General features: G+C 39.5%; 1 protein-coding gene across 3 annotated transcripts in view; it reads right to left on the reverse strand.

Moving 5' to 3' along the window:
• Positions 1–25,216, reverse strand: part of zfpm2a (zinc finger protein, FOG family member 2a) — a 148,449-nt gene that overhangs the window by 62,740 nt on the left and 60,493 nt on the right. For 2 of the 3 annotated variants that reach the window (XM_077527475.1, XM_077527474.1), the window contains exon 4: positions 15,821–15,945. In XM_077527475.1, the coding sequence (XP_077383601.1) occupies positions 15,821–15,945 (125 nt within the window). Of the gene's footprint in view, positions 1–15,820; positions 15,946–18,298; positions 18,369–25,216 lie in introns of those variants that run through there. The other variant, XM_077527476.1, reaches the window with a different exon arrangement.

Here is a 25,216-nt window from a genome sequence, read left to right on the forward strand (position 1 = left end):
GCATCAAAGTACAAATGCAGCATTAAGCTGTTGCTTATTTCGCCCTTGCTGAAATGTTCACACAGGCTTGTATTTATATTGACCATGGGTGGCAAGGCATGCTGTTTGCTCTGCTTCAGACATACGGTAAGTGCTAATAAAGCAGACAAATGAGCGCTTAGCCCAGATTCTGCTTACACAACAAGGACAAATCCAACAATCCATCTCAAAATTATATTGTTATCTTTAAATTCAAACAACATAGAGAAGGATTAATTGTCAATAAATACAGGATAAATAGAGGGGACAGAAGGCTTTTTAAGACACACTACAGCAGTGGTTCTTAACCTGGGTTCGATCGAACCCCGGGGGTTCGGCCGACGCCCCGCTTGGCCATCACTGGCTGCAGGTGATCACGCTACATTGCCTTTCTATGCTCCTGTGAAATTGGGGCGCTCAGTAGTTGACTTGTGGCTGTTGTGATGGTATGTCGTGTGATTTCTTCATTATTGTAAACCCGTAATATTATGTTAGGCAAAAAAGAAAGTGGTCAGACGAATCCACATAAATAACGGAACGTATGGTGTTCCACAGGGTTCAATTGTGGAGCCTCTGCTGTTTCCATTGTATGCTGCTCATGGGTACATAGCAAAACCACGAATGTTGGATTAACACTGAGGGGCCTATTCACTAAAGGTTTGCGTCGCCTTTGCACGGCGCTAACTGGTGGTAAAAATGGAGCAATCCGGCAGCGCCTAATTCACTAAACAGGCGCAGATGGGGAAATCTGTCACTAAGGGCGCTGCCAACCAGATTGCGTCACGGTGCGCCGGTGTTATTTGCGCGTATGTAAATTAGGTAATTTGCATACATTTGACGCAAAATATGCCCACCGCAATGCAAATGAGACTCATTGATATACAGAGTCTAATTCAATGATGCCAGCGTAAATAGCCACATGTAGTTTGCGTGACGCATATGTTTATGGAAAGCATGTATAAACCTGCCGCAATCTCGATCCCGGAATCATGACAGCAGTGCATGCCATTTGCGGCATAACATGCACGGCAGAGAGAGCGAGAGAGAGAGAGAGAGAGAGAGAGAGAGAGAGAGAGAGAGAGAGAGAGAGAGAGAGAGAGAGAGAGAGAGAGAGAGAGAGAGAGAGAGAGGAAATATTTTTCCATGTTGGTTTAGGACACGTAACGTAACCCGGGTTGATTGGCAATAGCGGGGAGGCATTTTACGATCATTTTTACGTGCCAGATGCATACTGTACGCCCACGTCCACCTCTGAAAATATATTTTTAATAAACGATCACGCCAATAATTTGTACTTTATGAATGAATGACGTCGTTGTCATCCTCTCTGCTCTGTACAGTTAATGGCGCTATCGGTCCAACCTCGCTTTCTGATAATGTAATCTTTCTCGCAACTGTTACTATAACAACCATGTTCTTGGCGCAAATGCATTGCCAAGTGTTGTAAATCAGGTGCAAATTTGCTTCAAGCTGTCAGTTTTGTTAGTTAGTGAATAGGTGGATAACTGGGCGCAGATTGCAGGTGCAGTTGTGGTGCAATATTTCGCGCTTTTACTGGACGCAGCGCATTCTTCGTGAATATACCCCTGAGTGTGTTAAATCTAACATTAGAAAAGTGTTTATGTGTCCACACCAATGAGTGCAGATCTTACACTTTTCAAAGTGTTACATTTTTCACACTTAACCAATGTTACTCCATCAATGCATCAGGTTAAAAATCTATACTGGTAAAAACTGAGTAGTGTTGAAAGTACTGTGTCAATGTTAAAAAGTTTAACTTTGCCAAACTGCACTTAACTCTGGTGTTTAAACACTTACTGTGAGTGCACTAGTGTCAGTGTTAAAAATTTACCTCATTCAAACTACACAACTCTGGTAAACGGCACTTCATTTAAATAGTGTGTTTCCACCCCAAGTGCTTTACACTGATGACACAGTATCAGAAGCAACTGATGGTTCAATATCTTGCACAAGGATATTTCGACATAGTCACACTGGCCTGGGATCAAACCCACACTTTCAGGGTTGTGAGACGTCAACTCTACCACTGATCCATGGAATTTACTCAGACAGTTTAACTTTTTATCCTAAGAGTGTTAAAATAACACTGCTTACTGCAGATTTGATTGAACAATGGAAAATTAACACTGACCGATTTGTGTGTATCATCTTATGAAGAGCAGTGGTTGTTTTAAAGTGCTCTATAAATGTAGAGCTGAGTTGAGTGATGGGAGTCATCGTCCTAACTGCATGGTTTGCAATGCCAAATTGAGCAATTCAAGTCCAGCACAACTAGCTAACTAGCAAAACTAAAGGAAAACTTACATGGGGATGCAGAATACAAGAACAAAACACTTTCTGAAATCAAGGGGAAGAGAACCAGATTCGATGAAAAGGCTACATTCCGTGTTCATTTTGTTCACCAGTAAACCAATGTCTTGAATACTACTACTACTACTACTACTACTACTACTACTACTACTACTAATAATAATAATAATAGTAATTTGTTTTTAAATAAAGAAGGGTTCGTTGAGTGGGCATAGGAAACTACTGGGGTTCAGTACCTCCAACAAGATTAAGAAGCACTACACTACAGACACTTTGAGGTGCTCTTCTACACTCAAAACTTTCATATTGAACATACTTCCTTTCCTGTCTACCTCCGCAACCACCTTCCCCACCCCGCCAACGGAATTATTCTACAATACCCCAAATTCAAATTTACCATCTAGCTCTGCTGTGCGGAACATTTTTCCCCAAGATACTTGATTTGAAATGTTAAACAAGAGAGAGGTACATTTGTAATGCTTGTGCTGCAGGTCGTAATCATGTCTTGGAGGTACATGTTCAAACATGCACTTTCCTGTATTGCTCTGGTCGGAGAACATCCCCGTCGCTTCACTACTCACTGTTTGAATTACAAGAAATTTCCCATTTGGATTCAATTGGTAAGGTTGTTTGATCTTTTGCATGTACTATATGTAAGGGCTGCCTGCCAGAGCATGCGGGGAGAAGTTGTGTGAGGGGCCATAATAGGAAACTCTGAGCCAGTAATGTTCAGGTGAACGGATATTAACGCAGTCCCTGGGGGCCACGGTGGCAGGTGACATATTCTCAAGACAGATCTGCTCTTTCCCTGTTGGGAATAAACATGTGGATCTCTCCAGAGAGGATGAAAGGGAACTCAGTAGTCAATCAGTCAGTGGGGTCATAATAAATCCCTGGCCTCATAACTGCACACATCAGTCAGACGCTGTAAATATAGACAAAAATAAAATGGCGGGCGTGATTCTTAAATAAAGTCCTTGACTTTAGATAAACCTCTCTGCCCCCCTTTAGGTTTAATATTCTTTTGAACTCCCTTCTTTCTCTGGGTGACTCAGAAATTTCACGTTGTATTAGAATTGCATTGCTGTGTGTGTGCTTTATATTTCAGGAGACTCTCTGTGAGCAGCCAATCTCACTTTTTGATACACAAATTGGGTTCTCCATCTACAGAATATCAATTAGACGAAACAATCGCAACAATGAACTGAAACGCATGGAATGCTTTGCTAACTGAATTTCTAGCAATAACAAAAGGAACAAGATACTGAAGTGGAGCTGCTTTCCATATACTGCCTGATCAATTCAAGTTGTGCTGCAACGTTCTATACTGGAGGTTCATCACTGGGTGCACTTTAGGGAAATTGCGTCTTACTTAATCCACTGTAAAAGACCAACAATATTTACACTAAGTTAAGTAAATAAGATAAAGACCTTGCCCCTTACTAACTAAATGCATTAGACGTGAACTCTCTTATCAGAGTCTCAGCACATGGACTGTTAAAAGATTGGATCCCGGGGTTGAAAATGGTCTTTGTTGCCCAATTAGTTTGCTGACGTCCAAGGGGTGTAATATTCTACTTTGACAGCCTCACACTCATCCATCTAATAAGGCTCAGCTAGACCACCAGGGAAAGAATGGACACTATACAGACCATCTTTTCCAGGGGTGTCCAAAGTTTTTCCTTTGAGGGCTGCATACAGTATAATCGAAGGATGCTAGGTCCATTTTGAAATTGTCTGAGTTTATTAAACATGCTAAAACTAATAAGTCCATTAATAATGTACTATAGTTTAGCTAGTTATTTTTTAAACAGGACAGTTTGGAATTTTTCTTGATTTTGGGGTGGCCCACACTCTTGTATCCCACAAGAATAGATCCGCCCCATCTCTGAACCAATCTCCAAATTCAGAATCAAAGGAAGAGTAGTTGGTAATAAAATGACAAATTTTAAATCACTTGAGGATCTTAGTTAATCATTAATGTGATGTGTTCACAAATTAGACCTTGACACAGACAACGGAACATGGAGGAAAACAGTTTTGCTTCTGGAATTGAAATCACTGACTTAATTAATTAAATTACAAAAAGAAGTATTTCTGTTGTAGATTTAAATAGTTTGTTTGCATATCTAGAAAAACAGGCTGTGTCAAAAGTAATTTTTTGTATATGCTGAGGGCCGCTAAAAAATAGATGGCGGGCCGCAATTAGCCCCCGGGCCATAGTTTGGACACCAATGATCTTCCCCTTATCTTCCATGATTATCTTATTTTGTTTGGGTTAAAAATATTTGGAGTTGGAAGTCCATCCACTCAGAATTTAGTTTGGATTCTTGTCTGAATGGAAGGTCCTGTGACATTAAAGGGATACTTGACTCATTGAGTCATTTTCAGCAGTAAAAAGTAAATATTTTGTCCAGAATTATTTTGATAATTTCATTATTTATGTACAATTAATACCTCTTAAAACTAATTTTTCCACTTGCTGTTGACTGAAGATAACATCACCTGTGCTCAGGAAGTAGGTAACAACAAATCATGGCTCAGTTTGCTGACCAAACCCAGAAAACAGGTGAGCCATGATTGGTCGTGGTGATGTCATCTGCCATTGACAGCAAGTGGAAAAAATAGTTTTTACCGGTACTCACCCATCCCTAAAGAATATGGATGGATAGGTGACTAAGGTAAATTGTGAGCAATAACAGATAGTTGTCAAATAGTCTCAAGACTTGCAAAGTCTAATAATATCCAACGCAGTATCTTCTATATATGTACTACATGTTTTCTGCTCATCCGAGCAGTTGGAGAGAACTCACACAGGCGCGCAAAGATCATGCCCACATCACACAACTCCTCCCATGAGGCGACCACCGCACAGCGGCACTGCCCACGAGCAGGGGTTTGCAAATGTAAACAATCAAGAATTATCTGCAGCACTTGTCAAGGAAGTTGTTTTAACATATCACAAGAAAAGCCACGATGGCGACAGATGGAACAGCAGCTGGCGGCGCTCAAGCTCGTTTCATTTTTCTCTCGCTTTGCTTCTTCTACTTGTGCCTTCGCTTCAGTGGAGGTCTGCTGTGTATTGAGGTGTTGAATAATCATTCATTTGGAGAGACATATTGCATACTGTCCATCCGGGCTATGTGCATGAAGGGAGTTCTAAGTTTGGTTGAGTTCAATTCATGAATGGCCACATGGACTCCCACCAATTTCTCTCCAAAATATTTATAAAGATAAGAATGCTTTTAATGGAGACTGTCAGGGAATTCTCCATTAAAAATATTTCAGTAAGTGTAAACTAGGCTGAGCATTAGATTTTGCAAGTACACTTAATGTTGAGATTAGAGCAGTGCGTCATTATCTCGCAAACATATTTGTCACGTCAACATCGCGTAATATCGTATCTATCTCCCTCACGTACACGCACACACATAAGTAAATCACCAGCATGATTTCAATACACGCAATTACACAGGTAGTGCAGAAAGGGAAGGCTCTGTAAAAAAACAACAACCTAATAGTGATTACTGTACAGTTTTCTGATTTTCTTTTTCCATCCAATAATGTCAATGATTTCGTCACTAAAATGACCGACTTAATTTTGAAATACATGGGTTAGTTGGGAAGCAACAATGCACACATTAATTGACAGTCAATTATTAGCTCGTTTACTCGAATATAAAACTGGATAGCTTTCTTCTTTCATAAATATTCGACATAACTTCATGTAACACAATGTACGTGACAGTATGCCGCTATCTTCCTGCATGAAATCATACGGTGAACTACTGAACTGTATGGAATCCTTATGAAATGAGATGAATACATAAACGAAGCAAAATTGCGAGAAGGCAAGTTTGTTGGAGGTCAATGTGTTTTGAGAACCAAAAAAAATACATAAATGGAATAAAATATAATTAGCCGCCATTTTGGCTGTTTACTTTCGCCTCAAACACTTTCAGGTCGGAACTGGAAAAAAAAAAAATCAACTGGTATATTTTCTTCCGACTTCCGACCTTACTTGAATGCAGCATATCAATAGGCCCCACGCAGCTGAAGCCAGAGGGCAGCCATCTTACGTTGCCACTTTTATTGACATCTGTTATTTTTCCACTGAAAACACTGTTATGATGAGTGCCTGTTTTATGCTAGGATCCATTTATAGAGTAATAAATAAGAGCCTCTTAAAGAATGAACTTCACTGTTTGCATCAACCATTCAAGACTTTCTGATCTGAGCACTATCAATCGTGACTTGCAGATGTTAGCTTTACATTTCATTTCAGAGAGAATTTTTTACTAATGGACTTTACTTTTATTTGATTGTTGATGGTTTTGACAATATGATGTAGATAGTGATACCATATTAGATGAAAATCTAATTCTTCATATAGCGGTTCTCCCAGACATATTGATACAAGTATGTCATACACTTTGGCAGTTTCTCAATACAGACAGAAAATAACAAGAAACTGCCACGATATCAATGTGTGCTAGTTAGCGGGCCTACATAGTGTCAACGTAAGATGGCCACCATAGGTTTCACTTCTCCCAACGGGATTAAGTGGCATTGTTAGTCCATTCATATACTGTATAAGTCCATCATATAAATACATAACCACAAGAGAAATCTGCTATTTTTAGCCGGGACTACATTGTGTTCTGTTCCATTCACTTGTATTGCGCCAACTGTGTTTGGCTTCAATAATAAATGGTTAGTTGGATTTTTATGTTAGGACAGCAAAATGGCAGGTTCACTTGTAGATCAGGTTGACCGTCATCAGTTACCGTCAGTCACACTTGAACGCACTCAGCCATGAACAATGTCACTCGTTCATATAATGTATGATGGGTGGTTTAATAATAATAAATAATAATAATAATAATAATAATAATAATAATAATAATATAACAATAATAATAGTAATAATAATAATAATAATAAACAATAACAATAATAATAATAACAATAACAACAATAATAATAATAATAATAATAATAATAATAATAATAATAATAATAATAATAATAAACAATAACAACAATAATAATAACAATAACAATAATAATAATAATAATAATAATAATAATAATAATAATAATAATACCTAAATAAATAACAAATAATAATACCATAGATTTGTATAGCATGTTTCAAGGGACGCAAGGACGATGACGGGAAAGCATGCCAAATAATTAACATTGTAGCCATGTGAAGAGACCTCAGCCCTGATATTGGTTTAAGCCCAAGAAATAATTGATGCATGCAATCACATAATGGTTCTCCGCCGAAAATTTGGGCCCATTATTTCATTAGATGAAACCGCATTCTCGGTGCCAAAAATGTTGGTGTGCACCACAGAAATTCAAATCCTGTTAGTCCTGATAACGTCTGATGTTTGTAAACCAGATGGAGGAGTGTTGCACGGCAAAGAAATACACCAACACAAATCAGTTTGTACTTCCACATTTTGATTTCTTTGAGCTTAGCAGTTTGTCTGAATACGAGTGTATATTTGTGGCTGAGTTTCTGTCATTTTAGACTGTGTTCCATAGGTCCTATCCTGGGGTGCCTTCGTGCATATGTAATTGGGTGTTACTGTAAATAATTGCCTGAGCGTTTGCCAGTGTGATGATGGCAATGATTTGTGTCTTGTCTCGTGTGTAGAAAACGTGAATCCCTCTGTATGTTTGTGCGCGTCTGTTCATACGTGTGTGCATTTGTGTGAGAGCGAGTGAGTGCATCTGCCCCATCCATACTCCACTCTCAAGTCCCACTGATTCTCCTTTCCAGCCATGTTGAATCCTCTTTTCCTTATCAGGCGAGCCCAGGCCTGCATCAGGCTCTCCTTGCTATGACAGAGGCTACAACAATAGGCCTGCGATACCGCTGCTTAGCGCTGCGTTTCGGAGGGGAAACCTGCCACGGGCGCAGATTAACTACAACACACACACGCACACAAAATAGATTGCAGCCACCAAAACAAAACATTTTTCAGAATGCCTCCTCTTGATTAATGAAGCAATGACAAGAAGAAAAATATAATTTCTAAAACAGAAAAATCCGCCACCACTTGTTAAAGTTTAGGGGTAGCTAACAATAAACATATTGGATGGAGAGGGTGGGCAAAAAGGGTGAGATAAATGGCTTGAGTGATGGGCTGAATAATTTCTGGAGCTTTTTTTTTTTTTTTTTTGTGGTTACACATGCCCGTATTCCTACCCTTGTAGTGAATTGTACAATAATCACACTCCAATGGCTGACAGTCCCCACGTCTCTCTCTATCCCAGGAGAAAATTAGGACAGTATCTTGACATTTTTGCTCTTTTGTAGTTGACAAGCTAAAGCTCTCTGTTCACAGCACATAAACACACACGCCCGGATGCGCTAACATGTCTGCCTTCACACATACAGTATGATTCCACCTTCCCCTAGTATGGGCATTCAGTTGTCATCTCCAAATATAAACTGATTTAAATAATATGCACACAGTTCACAGTATCGTCATAGTATTGTGACAAACCATGAATATTAGGATATATTTTTGACAAGCCAGTTTGAGCATAATTTGATGCTCACAGCACATTTTACTGATGTGTAACAATTATATTAAGATGAGCTATCAAGATTTTCATCAACAATTAAGCATGTCGTCTGCATTTAATCGCTGTGTAATTTACTCTAAAAGGCCCTCAAAACGCATCAGGACTGGAATTCTATAGACTCATTACAGTGCACCTTGACTAAGCTCTTGTAATTAGCATTGGTAAGGCATTACAAGAGACAGCAACACCCTCATCAACACATTTACAAGAGAGCTGGAAATCTGCCTCTCATTAATAGCTTGCCCCCAAATCAATTATTAACACCTACAACAGAAGCCAGGCTCAAGCGGGCCAGGCCTCTTACTTCAGGCAAATTGTGGCCCACCTTCTCCTCCCAGTTCTGGCCAGTGGAGGTAATTATCGCTTTTAAAGACACCTGCTACTCAATAGCTTCGACCCAGGCTGTTCATTTAGCTCCCCGATTGGAGACATTTATGTCCGAATGTCACTATTAATTTGGGCTCATTTGGAGAGTGTGAGGAGTCGCGTGGAGGCGTTTTCTACAGCTCCATGAATGTGCTTGTCGCTCACCTGCACCACGGCCGCTGCTGTAATTGCACTCTAATGGTCTGATTGATCAGAGAGAGAAGTGAGGGATGAGACGGTGCTCTGGCAGCTCGATCAGTCAGACCAAAAGGAGAGGAGGAATAGAGATGGGATAGCACTAATGCCAAATCTTCTCTTTAATTCTTAAAACAAAAAAAACTAAAAAAAAAATAAAAAAATATAGCATTGTATATGTATGTATGTATGTATGTATATATATATATATATATATATATATATATATATATATATATATATATATATATATATATGTATATATATATATATATATGTATATATATATACATATATATATATATATATATATGTATATATATATGTATATATATATACATATATATATATATATATATATATATATATATGTATATATATATACATACACACACACACACACAAACAAGTACATAAATAAATACATTTCTGCTTAATATATAAGTGTATTTTATCCATTTATTTAAAAAAAATCTGCACTTAAAAAATGCAGTTCACATGTTTATATATTATGTTTATATCTTGCTGATGAAAACTTATTTGGTAAATTTCACATTTTTTTTCTCAAAAGTCTAAAAAGTATACTACTATATAGTTGGTAAGTCTATATGTGTGGGTGTTATTTATTTATTTATTTATTTTTTTATAAATTATTGACCAATCTGAAGTGTTGAAAATGGCTTGCCGTCTTTGATGATGTAATGTTAATAGTTGAACATGACATTTTTTGGGGTCTCCTCAAAAGTGACTATTTTGCAGGTTCAAGGTTTTGGCCCGATGCCAGCGAGAATAAAAAACAACAACCAGAAAAAAAAAAGTATTATGACTGTCTGTCAGTGCAGTACAGAGAGAGTAGACCTATTCAAATACAGTACAGTATACAAATACAGTCATACTGACTACAGTGGTGGTTACCAGTGCCCCAACCTATAAGTTGTTGTTTTATTTATTTATTTTTTAATTATGAGTAATCCTTTCGTTGATTTTTTTTTACTTCATGTAGTGTACCAAAATTTGAATTATAACACCACCACCCCCAACCAAACAGGGGACCAACTGCATTGCAAATGCAATTTTAGCCATTATTGAATGGGACCAAAGCTCCTTATTTTCATGCCCAGAACAGGTCAAGCTGAAAGCACAGTAACTGTGTACATCGGTACGGTGTTCTTTCTTTTGGTATTTTGCAAGACTAGCTGGACTTAGGGTGTTTGCACACTTGAATGGATATGCAGGAGCCACTTAGATTGGCCGGGAGTCGGCTGTGTATCATCCCACAACAGCGCAAAATGCCCTATTTTATCTGCACTACTCAACCAAAAATACCAAATAGAAAGAAAACTCCACTACTACACTTTTTGCTAGACTTCCACTTTGCATAAAATTAGGGTCCTTTGTCTTGAACATATTAGTGCCATCATCAGTGGCCAGAATTAAACATACGCAGGACGCCGTTGGGTAATTAAGTGCCTTGCTCAACAGTGTCAATCAAACAAAAAAATTATTGGTGTAAACTCAGAGTATACAGCTCGTTTGCATCTCATTTGATTGTGCATGTGAACACAATGTAACTGTACTGTATCTGTCAAATAATTCATCCATAATGATTGACGTTAAATATAAAAGTCTAATCAATCACACCTAACACAGTGCAATATAATGTAGTCAACATGTCTGGAACAGCCGTGATTATAAGGCCAAGCTGAGCCTCTAAACTCCAGTGACAGACAACCCATCAGCTGTGAAATCTGCTTTTCCTCTTTGATAAACAGTACAGATATGACCCTATCTTTGTCCTGCAGATGATCAGATTTCCTGTTATGATTTTTTATTTTTTTGCCTCAGTGTTGTTTTTCCGGAATTATCTTTTTCTCCCTGCCACATTGTTTCATTCTCACCTTTTCAAGCTTTATACATCTTTTTTTCCCCCGTCCGTTTTGCACATTGCATGCAACACTCTGCACCTTGTTCTTGCTCAGCCCCATCCATCACTCCCGTCTGGTCAGCCGCTGAGGTCTGTCATTGCTCGCAGCCAGCACATATTGGCCTCCACACAATTGCGTGTGTAGCGACAGGCTAGCTCTAGCTCACGCACCCATGTGCTGCTTTCAATGCGGCATTTACACTACATTCCCGGTGGGCATGGCAACCTTGTTTTAGGCCACTCTGGACTAAACGTGTGGGGATGAGATGGGTAAATGTAATAGGTCGTAATTGTCACGGATGCCCGGCAGGATTTGTAAACAGTAAAATGTTAATAATGGGCTCTTTTTCATGTTTTGTACCAGGTATCAATTTGTGAATTGGTCGTTGACAGAAAACTAATATCAAACATTGCTGCCCCACGCTGACCTAATACCTTACAATTCCTTCTGAAGTTAGTGTTACCTAACAAAACTTTAATACGGAGACAAAAATGGCCAAAATCGCACTATGCACTACGTTTCAGGCAAATGAGGTTGCCGTGGTCGCCAGGATCTTAGCATAAGACCAGTAACATCCTTTTCTTCTTTACCAATGCTAACATTTCTACAGGACTTACACTAATCAAACATAACATTCTGTGGGTCCTATTCACTAAAGGTTTGCGTCGCCTTTGCACTGCCCTAACCGGTAAAAATGGAACAATCCGGAAGTGTCTAATTAACTAAACACGCGCAGATGGGGAAATCCGTCACTAAGTGCATTGCCAACCAGAATGCGCCACGGTGCGGCAGTGTTATTTGCGCGTATGTAAATTAGGTAATTTGCATACATTTGATGCAAAATATGCCCACCCCAATGCAAGTGATATTGATATAGAGCGTCTAATTCACAAACGCCAGCGCAAATAGCCACACCGAGTTTGCGTCACGGAAATAATTGGGGAAATATTTTTCCATGTTGGTTTAGGACACTTAACGTAACCCGGGCTAATCGGCAATGGCGGCAAGGCATTTTACGATCATTTTTATGTGCCAGGTGCATGCTGTACGCCCCCATGCCAACCTCTGAAAATATATTTTTAAAAAAGGATCACACCAATAATTTGTACTTTATGAATAAATGAGGCGGCACGGTAGTCGAGTGGTTAGCACGTCCGCTTCCCAGTTCTGAGGTCTCCGGTTCGAGTCCAGGCTCGGACCTTCCTGGGTGGAGTTTGCATGTTCTCCCCGTGCCCGCGTGGGTCTTCTCCGGGTACTCCGGTCTCCTCCCACATTCCAAAGACATGCATGGCAGGTTAATTGGGCGCTCCGAATTGTCCCTAGGTGTGTGTGTGAGTGTGGATGGTTGTTCGTCTCTGTGTGCCCTGCGATTGGTTGGCAACCAGTCCAGGGTGTCCCCCGCCTACTGCCCAGAGCCAGCTGAGATAGGCGCCAGCAGCCCCCGCGACCCTTGTGAGGAATAAGCGGTCAAGAAAATGGATGGATGGATGGATGAATAAATGACGTCGTCGTCCTCTCTGCTCTGTACAGCTTAATGGCGCTATAAACGCGTCTCGGTCCAACCTCGCTTTCTGATAATGTCATCTTTCTCGCAACTGTTACTATACTAGAATGTTCTTGGCACAAATTTGTTGCCATGTGTGGTAAATCAGGTGCAAATTTGCTCCAAGCTGTTAGTTTTGTGGCCGTGTTTGCGCCGGTATATGATTAGAGCAATATCTTTAGTGAATAGGTGGGTAACTGGGCACAGACTGCGGGTGCAGTTGTGCTGCAATATTTTGTGCTATTACTGGACGTAGCGCATTCTTAGTTAATATACCCCTTTGTGTTTTAATCCCAGAGTACTGCTCATATGCAATTTATGGCCAAAACGGCTTAATTTGACAGCAACTTAATTATATAAGGAGTCATCACACCCCAGTATTGTCGCTTCTGAGTTTTAGTCAACCATTTCCAGGTTGTTCATTACCACTATATAAAACCTCTAAGCAGGTAAAAGGAGACTTAATTATCTGTTTAGGTAACATCTGAATTCCTCTCAGGTAAAGATGGGACCAATGAAGCAATGGGCTTTTATTTCTATCCTAAATGTGTTATACTCCCTTGTGACCCCACTCTGGACTGCAGTGAGATGCATCAGAAAGACCCATCTTTACCCACACATCCCACTTTCCTAAGCCTCTCTATATCCTCACACACCACCATTTGAACACTATTCAAAATGGAATCATTAGAACAACTGTTGGTGACATTAAAACATTAACTATGGCCTAGTTTGGATCAATCACTCTTGTCTTGTTAACTATGGCACAAAATGTTTTGCTTTCCATTGAAAACTAACTGATATGTACTGTGTCAACCAAAACCGGACCAGATCTCGGGTCACAGGACGCTATCAGCGGTACACCACTGTAGGTGAGGATGCCATACAGCTTTATGTCAAAACTCCTGAACTATCCCTCAAGTGTTATTTAGTAAACACAAGCCAACAGTTTACCATTTAAAACCACAACATGTTGAGTTGCATTGTGGTTGAATCAAGCTCCTTGTCATACCTGCCAAAATGCAGCAATTGATGGATCGTTATAAAAAAGAAGTCACATTAAACCTTGGGAAGCTCACGAAGACAATATTGCAAGTTGTGCTGACCTAGCCTTTAATGAGACATACTGAAGAGCTGCTAACAGCCTGTATCCTTATGAGAGATGGAACCTAGGAAAAGAAGAGGGCAAGAAGCAAAGCACTGAAAGAGTCCCGTGAGAGTAGCCACACCAGAGATCCTTAAAGGCAAGATGCCGAAGCGTCTTCCTTTGCTTTTAATTGCGAGGAAGGTTTGGCATATTCTGTAACCCCATGCAGCCAATTAAAGCGTATGACCAGAACTTGCTCACAAAATGATAGAATAGAATGAGAATCTGCTAGGTAGTGATGAATTCCTTGGAGGGCACTTAGTTAAGAACACATCATTCTTGCCAGGAGCAGGAATCAACAATTAACTGAAACATTTGTGCAGTAGGTTGGTGCTACTTTTTCAAGTTTGCACACAGTGATAAAAGTCATGAATTGTATCTTTAGATCAGTGGTAGGGACTGCTGAAGTTTGGATACCTGTCAGGGGGATTCATCATCAAATTCAAGAATTCAAAACTTTAGCCCGAAACAGACATATTTCATGGCTATAATAGGGCTCAAGCTATTTCAAGCCGCTGATGACTTCAAAATGATGAGGACAGCTTAGAAAAAAGTGAAAGTTCTCTGAAAATGGTTTAATAAAGTTGTGTTGATATAGCAATCCGGGGAATAGAGCGGGTGGGAGGTGGAGAGACCCAAATCCTCATGGGTTGCCTTATGTGTCTTTGCGAAGGGAATGTGGGACTGGTTACAGTTTTAATAAGAATTTGTTAATTACTCCAAATGTAGAACAGCGTATCAAACCCGTGGAGGACTCATCTCTCCAACAGTGCAACAGGTCAACACTCAGCTTGGCTGGATATGGGAAGCCAAAGATAGAAAGCAGCCCAGTACTGGGTTAAACATATATTTTTTCATTTGAGTTGACTTTTTAAGCAACTTGTCATATAAATTGCAGAATAGCGCTACCTTCTTAAAAGATGTAATTGCTTCTTATCTGGTCTGCTTGCCTGAGTTTTACAGTTAGTTTGAAGATTTAGTATTTCTATCGGATTCTAAGGAAGCTTACATAATTCATTTTTAGAACCATTGTCCTTGAAAAGCCTGTATCCCACTGAGGGGTGAATGCTGGCAAAGGCAGCCAATGTCAAGGTTCGCAAACGCTCACCAAACGTTCGCCTAGAGTTCTTTAGACTGTTTAGAGAACCATTGAAGCCGTCTTGAGAATGTTTAGAGAACATTTAGGAAATGTTGTGACCTTGAACAAATGGGAAATGAACATTCACTTTGCAAACCTTCTGAGTTGGTGTAAAAATGGTTACAATGTTACTATTTATAAGTGTTATTGATTCCATTAATATTTTTTTATTTGTATATATTTATGTAACTTTATAGGACTAAAAAAAAAATACTTTGATATCGTCACCATTTCAAATAATAATTGTGTGTATGATCAGTACCACCATCAAAAACTAAAACCAAAACAAACTGCCTTCCCAACACGATTTAAATTCCTTTTTGCAACATTTAATCTTTTAAATGAATAAATTAAGCTGTCATAACCTTAATCAATGCTCTGATATTGTTTTGTACATTGCCATTTTAAGTCTTCACGTAAAGATCAGACACTTCAAAATCATCTCTGTAATTGCATTATAACGTATGCTCACCCCTAAAATTCATTTCATGCCACTCTGACCTCCTTGTTTCCTTTGATATGTCATTTCAAGTACTATAACAGAAACATACCAGTGTGCTGTTCTCGGTCCCCATCTCAATCTTCCCTTCGAAGGGTCCCCAAGTTGTTCCCACAGGCAGCTGCTGACGACTGTGGATCCGGCGCTCGCCATCTTTAAGAAAGCCATCCAGCTCTCCTGAAAACACGCAACATCCATAACAGTTAACCACACGGCTCTATTTAGCCCAAGCGTTCCACGGCAAATCACAGTGACGTTCAGTCATTGTTTTTTCTCCTAAAACCTACATTCGCCATCATGTGATTATCTCCAAGCCCTGCGGTATAAACATTTAAAGGTTAAAGCTAAGCAGTTTCAAAATAGATAAACAAATCAAGCAAGCAGCCATCTGATGGTGCGCCTCAGATGCATCGTGCAGTACGTTACTTGAAAGGTGTCGTCTGTTGAGATAATCTCTATGAGACATTGCAGGCAGCACACTGGATAGTGGCAGGACTATTTTTGTAATTCCAGGAAGGCAGAGCCCTTGTTAGTTTTTACAGTGCTCTACTTAATTAACAGTGAAACCGGATAGCGCTGTTAGTACTACCGGTGCTCACCTCCCTGACACCCCCAGCTATCTTATCTCTTAGATTGAGTGTACATTTTAGGAATGGTGTTTAATCAAATAGTGAGGATGAACTTCAAGTCAGGCTGCTGCACAGTGTATTGAGGCGGATGTTTCCCTGTGGGGGCACGTTCGTTTGTGTATCGTACAAAGAGAGAATGCAGTTCACTACCGTGAAAACATTTGGTATACTCTTCGTACATGAAACTACAAACGAGGGTTGCGCACGAATCGGTGGTGACTCAAATTGAGATGCCATTAAAAATGAATGCTGAATTAGAATGTTTGGATTTGAGTGAGAATAATTGTGTGTATTGGTGTCACAGGAATGGTTAATAGCACAACGTGTCATGTACGTACGTACTGTATGTGGGGAGTGCACAGCGCCATGCAACGTGCGCTCTATGAAACCAGACACGTTAGCGTTTGCGCGGGTTTACAGGAATGTTTAGATAGCTAATGACCATTATATTAAACTGTTAAGCAACCCAAGCCCATCTAGACAGTTTATTAACGCCTTTGTCATTACTTTACTGTTGGCCTCTGAAGCGTCCCAGCACGGAGTGAGTTTGCAAACTTGGGCGCTGGATCGGTGAAACGAACCCTCACAGAGGAGCTTGATGAGCTTAGCACTAGCTAACTGCAACAACTGAGATGGCACGGATTAATTTAAAATTTTACCGAAATTAAAAAACACCCTGGTTTCTGCTGTTGGCACGTGTATGGTGAAGTGTCCTGGAGGATAAAGTAAAAAATGGTTGACACGGCTGCGTTAGCGAGTCGGCCACATATGTATACTCTGATATGTTTTTCAAAAAATGAATATGAGGCTTGGTGATGCGCTCTGGACAACATATGGTGCAGTCTGAAGCGCTATACTAGTGCACTCCATTTACCATTATAATCAAATTGGATTTTTTTTTCATTTCTGGACTACGACATGTTTTTCAGCAAGATTACATTTGAATGGATTCGTTGAATAAATGGCAAATAAACATGCAAATGCATATCTGATGTGAAGTGACTGTGGCACGTTTCATCTACTCTGACCAAAAGTAGATCTAAGAAATAGCCAAGCCTTTATTATTAAGTTTGATTGTTTAATCAATTCAGTAAGATATGAGAGGTCAAGTCAATGTTATTAAGAAAGCATCAACACAAAAATGTAACTACGACACAGTGATACAACCCTTACTTTGTGATCTATTAGCAATGCTACAGTATATGCATTCCTAGAATTCATGATTCCGACAACAAATGAATTACTGTAATTTCCCAACTGAAGTTTAATTGTAGCCACATAGAAGGCACAGCAATGTGAACAAAACTGCAGAATTCCAGTGGGAAAAAAGTAATGCCATATGCCAGCCACGCCCACTGGGCTGTTTAAATGGTGAACTTGAGGTTTTTATTGTTGTGCCCCTGGACAGAAGCCTGGCAGGAACAGGAAGTCAGAAAGTTACACATCAGGGGAAAGGCTAAAAAAAACAGCACTATAAGGATTATAATGTATTTTACCATATATACACATGAGCTTTGCAATGTAACCACTGCTATGAATTAAATGTAATTAAAACGGCCTCTAATGCAGCATTGTCACTGGCCTGATGTCATTTGAACTGGTCAATGGTTCTGGGGCACAATGGACTATTCAGGCCTTCAGTACTTTTCAAATATCAGATGCGTATCTACACCACACTATTGTATCTGCCTGGTGTGATGCTATTGCAAGTCACACTTTTATGCTTCCTACATGCATGAAAATAATCTGAACTTCAAATCGCTCCCTTTGTCAACAGTGCTGATTCATCAATAGTGATCACTGCTATAACAGAGAAAACCTAAATGTCACACATAATGGTAATTTGCTACAGTCTGGCAGTCTTTGTCTTAATATCTGCGAAAAAGTATGCACGCATCTACCTTAAGCGATTTTTAAGTCATCTCGTCTTCTTTTCTCTCTCCTCTTGTGTCCCTGCTGCTGCAGTGGAAGGTGGGTAAGCTCATTATGGAGAAATAATTAAACACTGGTGCACAGCTGGTCGTCATCACCGAGATCAACAGCCGCCGCTTGATGCATTCTGTTTGTCCTCAGATAAGACCCGCGGCCTTTAACCGCTTGGATGCAAGTTGCTGTTTAGCGCCACTTGACACGCAGCTCAACCAACCTCCAGCCAGCTATTCATTTGCTTTTCTTTAGTCTTTGCTGTCCTTTTTGCTGGGGTGGTTTTAGTTTGTGAGCAGTGTAGGTGCAAGTGAGTGTGGGAGGATGAGGTGGGGGGTGAAAGGGGCATTTTGTGTGGTTTGTGGTTCACCGTGTTTGGGTTCCAGTTGTGTGCATCTCACAACAAATGTTGCCTGAGGACCTTGCTGCACAGATGGCTGGTCACATCTGTTGCAGGTACTCATGGAAGCCGCAAAAAACAACCATGGATGAATAATGAGTTGCCTTGGTGAACTGTCTGTATGTTCTATGTTCACTTTTATAGGTTTCTAAAAGTGAAACAAGACAGATTGTGTAATCTGGACTCACTCTCCAGTCAACAGCCCCTTATGCCGTCGAGTCTTATCCTATAACACAGGGGCAACATTTTAAAAATATTCTCCTGACTTAAGATTTTTATGCTGGTTAAAAATAAAATTGGCATGCTGGTTCCAAAATTGCAGTCAAATGTCAAGTTTTTATTCCACAGTTTGCCCTAAAATTCCTGTAGCTGTAGTAAGACTGTAGTAAGAAGAGGTGATTACGATTGGACTCATCTACAGCTACATAGCAACTATTCTGTGCTTTTTTTTTTTTTAGTTTTTAAAAGATTGTAACTACTCCATATTCTTGTTTTATTTACATCTATATACATATTTAGTTCCTTTTTAAAAAAAACATGGGTTCTATAGCTCAAAATCTTGATGTGATAGAGAAACTCAACTATTGAGTATATTTCAAATAATAATCAATGTGTTGACTCTTCTCTTAATCTAAATGCCAAAATTATGCCAACTAAAATGTAACTACGAGCCTTTCCTCAAACTCCCCGCCAGCACTTCCCTGCCATCTTCACCCACTACACCTCCACTACCACTCACCCATCTCCCACATACACACCCCACTGGACCTCCCTCGATAAGATCATCATCTGTCGCTAGACTCTCGGGTCTGTTCTTGCACTCCACAGATACTTGGCAGACCAATGAATGTCCCTTTGTGTGGAGAGATCCTCCTCAGATAGCACCCAAGATGCTCCATGCTGGCATCTGTTTGTTTTGGGGTGTCCAGTTTTTGTTATTGAGTTGAAGAATAGGATGCCTCCTCTCTCACTTCACTGGCATACGACTGAATACTGATAAGTTGTTTGGTGGAAGAGTGCCAGCCTGGTGTGGTTTAAAGAAGAAATGCTTGTAGACTATTCAATCGTGGAGGGCATGAAACATGGACCACCATCTCAATTAAATACTGCCAATTTAGATCTGTTTTATTGTGCAAAGTTATTTGACTCCACGGATAGCAATTCAAGTCCCCTATACTCATATTTTTATCTAATGTTATCATTTCATATAATATATAGCAGTGAATTCTGACCTTGAGCAATGGCCCTTTTCATAATTTGAGGAGACAAATTACTTAATCAAATTCTCACTGAGAACTTTTTTTTTTTTTTTTTTTTTTAGTAGCAGTGGACCTGCTTCAGATATTTCTACATTAATTTTAATATGTCTCACTAGTTCTGAGTGCCAACTTAAAGGTGGGTACCTACTTCGCTACAGATGTGGGCAATTTACAAAATTTCCGGGTCTGTCAATTGTCATTTGTCTGTGCCTTGGACACCTTTCCATCATCGTGAATCAAATTAATCGTCATTTTATTTTAACCACACTTCATCACCACTATTTTATGAGTGACAGACAAAGGTGGGCATTTCATCAGTACTGACATCAGTCTGTCATTCGTGTACAAAACGGGCATCCATCACTCAGAGATCTGCCGGTACTTCACCCAGTTAGTGGCGATTAGACTGACGGACGAAAACCCACTTCTGTCAATCCTGAGTTTGAAATTTTGTTTTTAAAGTTTCTCATCATTTGTCATTAAAATTGGTGTCCGTCAGTACTGACGGAATGCCCACCTCTTGTGAAACAAATCCATTTCCACCTACATGGTAGATGGTCTTGGTTATACAATAGAAAAGGGCAGATCATCAGAATCGAGACACTTGATATCAAACTGTAGCTTTGAATTAAAGCTAATAAATGGCTGCTGCTCAAGGTTCAACTCGCGTGGGGCACTTGTGACGTTTCTACTGAATCACAGTCATCGTGGTTGATATGCAGTGCCATACAGACAGCAAATAGGCTATAAATTAATATAGCACAAGAGCGGCATATGGGGTGAAATAGAATGCACTGTATCAGTTCAACAAGAGGTGTCACATCTTTATAGCAGATAGGCCCGTGTGATATGAAATTTTACAGTTGAAGGAGAAATGTCACACAGCTTTGATAAGAGAGCGATGAACTTTCTCCTTCCCCTTACCCAAACTGCTATTATCGGGTCTCACTGAGCAAAATGCAACATTTATAACCCACAGCTCTCACTATTATCTCTTGGGAGAGGCACTTGCTTTAAAACACCTCTCAGCCACCACACAGTACATCTCCTCCTCCTCTTCACTCTCGGCACCCACCTCTATTATCCCCAAAAAGCCTAAAGGGTGCTGCTCCTGTCTCCGTTCCTTTTGAACAGCAGGAAGAAGGAGCTGATCGATTGTTCCCAAGCAGCAACATGATTTTGTTCGCGCGCGTAAAGAAGAAACAAAGATGTGGAGGATTGCCCACTTAGGGTCAGACTTGTTTTCAGGCGATGTACAGTTAATAGGGAGCCTTAAATTGACAAGGAAAATGTGCATTAAAAAAAATGTTTTGCAAATCCAAGTACATTCAGATTGAGGGTAGAATACAATTAATATTAATTGTATTTAATATTTTTTCACTGTGACGTGAACTGTTACGGCATCGGTGCAGTAAGCCATTTCCTGTGCTGATTGTGCCGTCACATTCCCATCAATCAAAACAGAAATGGTGGATAAGGTGAAGGCAGGAACTGCTTCGTCTGATTGTCAGCAACCCAGTTGCATGAGAATATGAGCAGTTCCATAATAGCATTTGAGAAGTAATGGTTGCTGTACATTTATTGTATATTAAAACAAAAGCAAGCAACAGGTATTTTAATTATTGACAACAGCTTCATTAATCCATCCATTCATTTGGTACATCTTTTCTTGGTCAGGGGCACTGGTGAGCTGGAGCCTATCCCAGTCGAATTTGGGAAAGAGGCAGAGGACATCCTGGACTGTTCTCGAGTCAATAACAGGTGGCTTCATTCACTCATGTGTTTTGGTTTTTTTGTTTGCTTGTTTGTTTGTGTTTTTTGAGTTGGATCACACATTTTATTTGTCTGAGCTTATTTGTTGCTTTGCTCATGGGTCATCTGTCTGGGTTGCAGGGCCGATGAGGTATTGAATACCATCGGGTCAGGTCGGACACAGAGTACGGATGTAATGATAATGGCAGTTTTGTGATATACTGATATTAAAATTGTTACAGTCTTGTCATATTACAATGTTTAAAAAAAAGCAGCACATCTGTTGAAATGGCAAGTTGTTTTGCATTTGTGCAGTTTCAACATCCTCTGGTGGTTAGTTTATTAGTGCAGTTTCATTTTAATTAGGCATGTTTTAGCCACCTATGTTTAAGACCCGCGCTAATCGCCAGTTGAAGGGGAACATAACACGTCTGAGTTCCTCCACAAATTGATTTGATTTACAATGTGTGGGTGCAATGCATAAGCAAGTAAATGCCTCAATATTGTCATTCATGATTACCAGGTCGTTTAGTACATTGAAGTTAATGTTACATGTACTATTTGAACATGTATAATGATAATCTCAGCTAATTAGCATTGTACAGACGACACAGTTACATGCAATTTCTTTTTTTCTTTTTTTTTTTTTTTTAATTTGTATTTGGCGTTCTACAGAAACCATATGCATGCCCCCACACAAGCAAATTAAGGAATCCAATGGGAAAACCTAGTATGATTATTTCTTACTTGAACAAAACTATATACTAACCAGACATATTGCAGTGGTTATCACTCTCAGAAATCAGTCATACTGTCAACTTTTCTAACATATCTGTCAAAAAACATGACTTTTCGCCCGTTCCAGACGAACACAGCATTGTGCATAGACCATGATACTTTGCCAGATTAAGCCAATAGGAGCACATGACAATAAAATTATTCATCTGATTGTGGCACCAAATCAATTCCCTTGCAATTACAAATTACTTAAGTATATTGTGCTGCCACCTTTAGCCGGTTTAACTGTAATGTAAGGTAATCCGAATCCAGGCTAAGAATACACTTCAAATATTCAAATGATCGCACTTCACCAAACTCAAACTTTTGTTGTCATTGAACAGATGAATTATGCCAGCTGCTTCTATCAAAAACCTGGCAAAGTTAGCAGCCAGCTTGCTGACAACAATCTGCACGACATCCATCGTTGAAGAAGCGCAGCAATTTCCACTGATTGCATGTAAAGGGAGACAGAAAAACTTAAAGAATGATTGCCCTCACACAAAGATATATCCCATATCGCCACCGACATCTAGAGGACACACACTACTCCTGCTGCAATCCAATTCTTTTAAATGCTTTGCTCAAAATTTCCAAGCCATCAAAAGGACATTACGCCACTTGTGTCAAGATGATTGAGAAATGGATGGTCTGCTAACTTGGGATGAATTTTAAGGGGCAAGAGGAAGTCGACATCCTCTGTTCAGTATTTTCATAAATAAGATGTTTAAAACATTGCATTGGCAAATGGTTGAGCTTGGAAGCACTGTTTCCACAAAGTAGAGTGTTGTTCTGTTTTGGATACATTTAATTGTTTCCATTGTAAAATACAGCATACTCCATGCCCTTTTTTTTTATGCCCACAAGGTAATGACACAGCTAGGCCTGTCATGAAAACATATTTTGCTTGATGCTAAATTGCAATAAATTGAGAAAAAATAAAAAAATTATATATATATATATTCTATTAAATATTAAGATCAGAAAATAAGATATTTAAAAGGCAAAATTGCCAGTCCAGTGAGGAGCTTCGCATATTAAACTGCCTTTGAAAAAACCCAATGGCTCTTGCCAGCCTATAGGACACTGATTTAGCAGCTAGCCGCTAGCCATGAGACGCTAATGCTAGCAACAGGCACCATATTATACAATCTTAGCATAATTAATTGGAGGTTGTTTTTTTTTTTTTTTTTTTTTTTTTTACCATTCTTAATTAGCAATCAAGTCAGCCGCCACGCCATGTTGCACTGCCAGGAAATACTTCAAAATAAATGTGTTCCATTGATCTCCATGTATTACCATTACATATTGGTCTCTGAAATGATGTTTGTGTCTTACTGGTCTCACGCAAGAAATTTCAAGCACCCAAGTGACTAGCCAGGTACAATGATACACCTTAATTTTGAGATTTCAGCTAACATCCCATAGTGACATTCGGTAGTTAATTCCGTATATGACTATTTATAGTGGTACTGAATCTCCTCCCAAGTCAATTACCAGGCTGCAACTTCTCCTGGGTAACGGGGAATTCTGTTTTTTTTTTTTTTTCCCCCGTGTGACCTAGTTGTCTTTTGTGAGTAGGTTTTAGCCGAAGCAGTTTGACAGCCAACAGATAAGATGGATTAAGCTTTTTTTTTTTCCATCCAGTTTTGATGTGAACAGCGTAAAAGCGGGTTAAATCATTGAGTTTCAGGAGTATTTTTAAATGCCTGGAGATAGTGTGATAAAGTAGCTAAACCTAAGACTTGGGCTTGGAAGGTCAAGGTCGCAGCTTTAGAGAGCAGTTACCCCATGACAGGCCAGCTCCCCTCTCTCTCGTCGCGAGCTGAGCGCCGTGGTCGAGCCAACCTCTCATCACTCCGAGAAAAGATACACGGAAGGAGTGAAACAAAATCCAGCTCGGGCTCAAAGAGCGCGGCACCCTCGCCTTGTGTGGGTGCGAATGTGTGCCTGAGCGAGAACGAGAGCGTTTCAGTCCCTGCTTGTCCCAGTTTGTGTGCATGCAGCGATTGGGTGGGGGTGCGCCTGCCTTTGTGTGTTTGTATACTGTAAAAATTCACCCATGAGCAACTTGCTCCATAATTAGGTTTTGATTATTTGCGAGGGCTGAAATAAAACAGCAATTAATCTGTTGATATTGAACAGGAAATGAGCAACAAATTGAGCATTGCTGTTTACAGAGCCATGCAACATCTAATTATTTATAAATATAAATACAGTGCTTTATGAGTACACCCCCTTCGAAAAATGTAAAGATTTTATTCAATATCTCAATGAACATGAGAACAATTTCCAAAGTGTCGACAAATTGTGTTCTGTAGAATATGCGCTTAATTCACAACATGAAAGTAAGGTTGATAACAGAATGCATGAATTCCAAAATCCCTAATTGAAAAATTAATACATTCCACAACAAAAACAACTACAAATAACTTTTGATACATAAAATCTTCCCCCAAAGAACAATAGCAGATTATTTTAAAGAAACACCTACATATGCCAATAGAGCATTTTCCTTAAAATTTCATGAAATTAATGGCAATTGCCTTTTTTTTTTTTTCTAATCTCTAGTTCCTGAGGGTAAATAAGGCCACAAGAAGGCGACCGATACCTGTAAGTAATGCTAATATCAGGACTGATCTCGATACCTTGCATCGGTACTCGCCTATTCCTAATCAAACTTACTACTTACTTAGGGATGTAACGAT

Source organism: Festucalex cinctus, chromosome 7 (assembly GCF_051991245.1).
Source record: "Festucalex cinctus isolate MCC-2025b chromosome 7, RoL_Fcin_1.0, whole genome shotgun sequence".
NCBI classification, from domain to species: domain Eukaryota; kingdom Metazoa; phylum Chordata; class Actinopteri; order Syngnathiformes; family Syngnathidae; genus Festucalex; species Festucalex cinctus.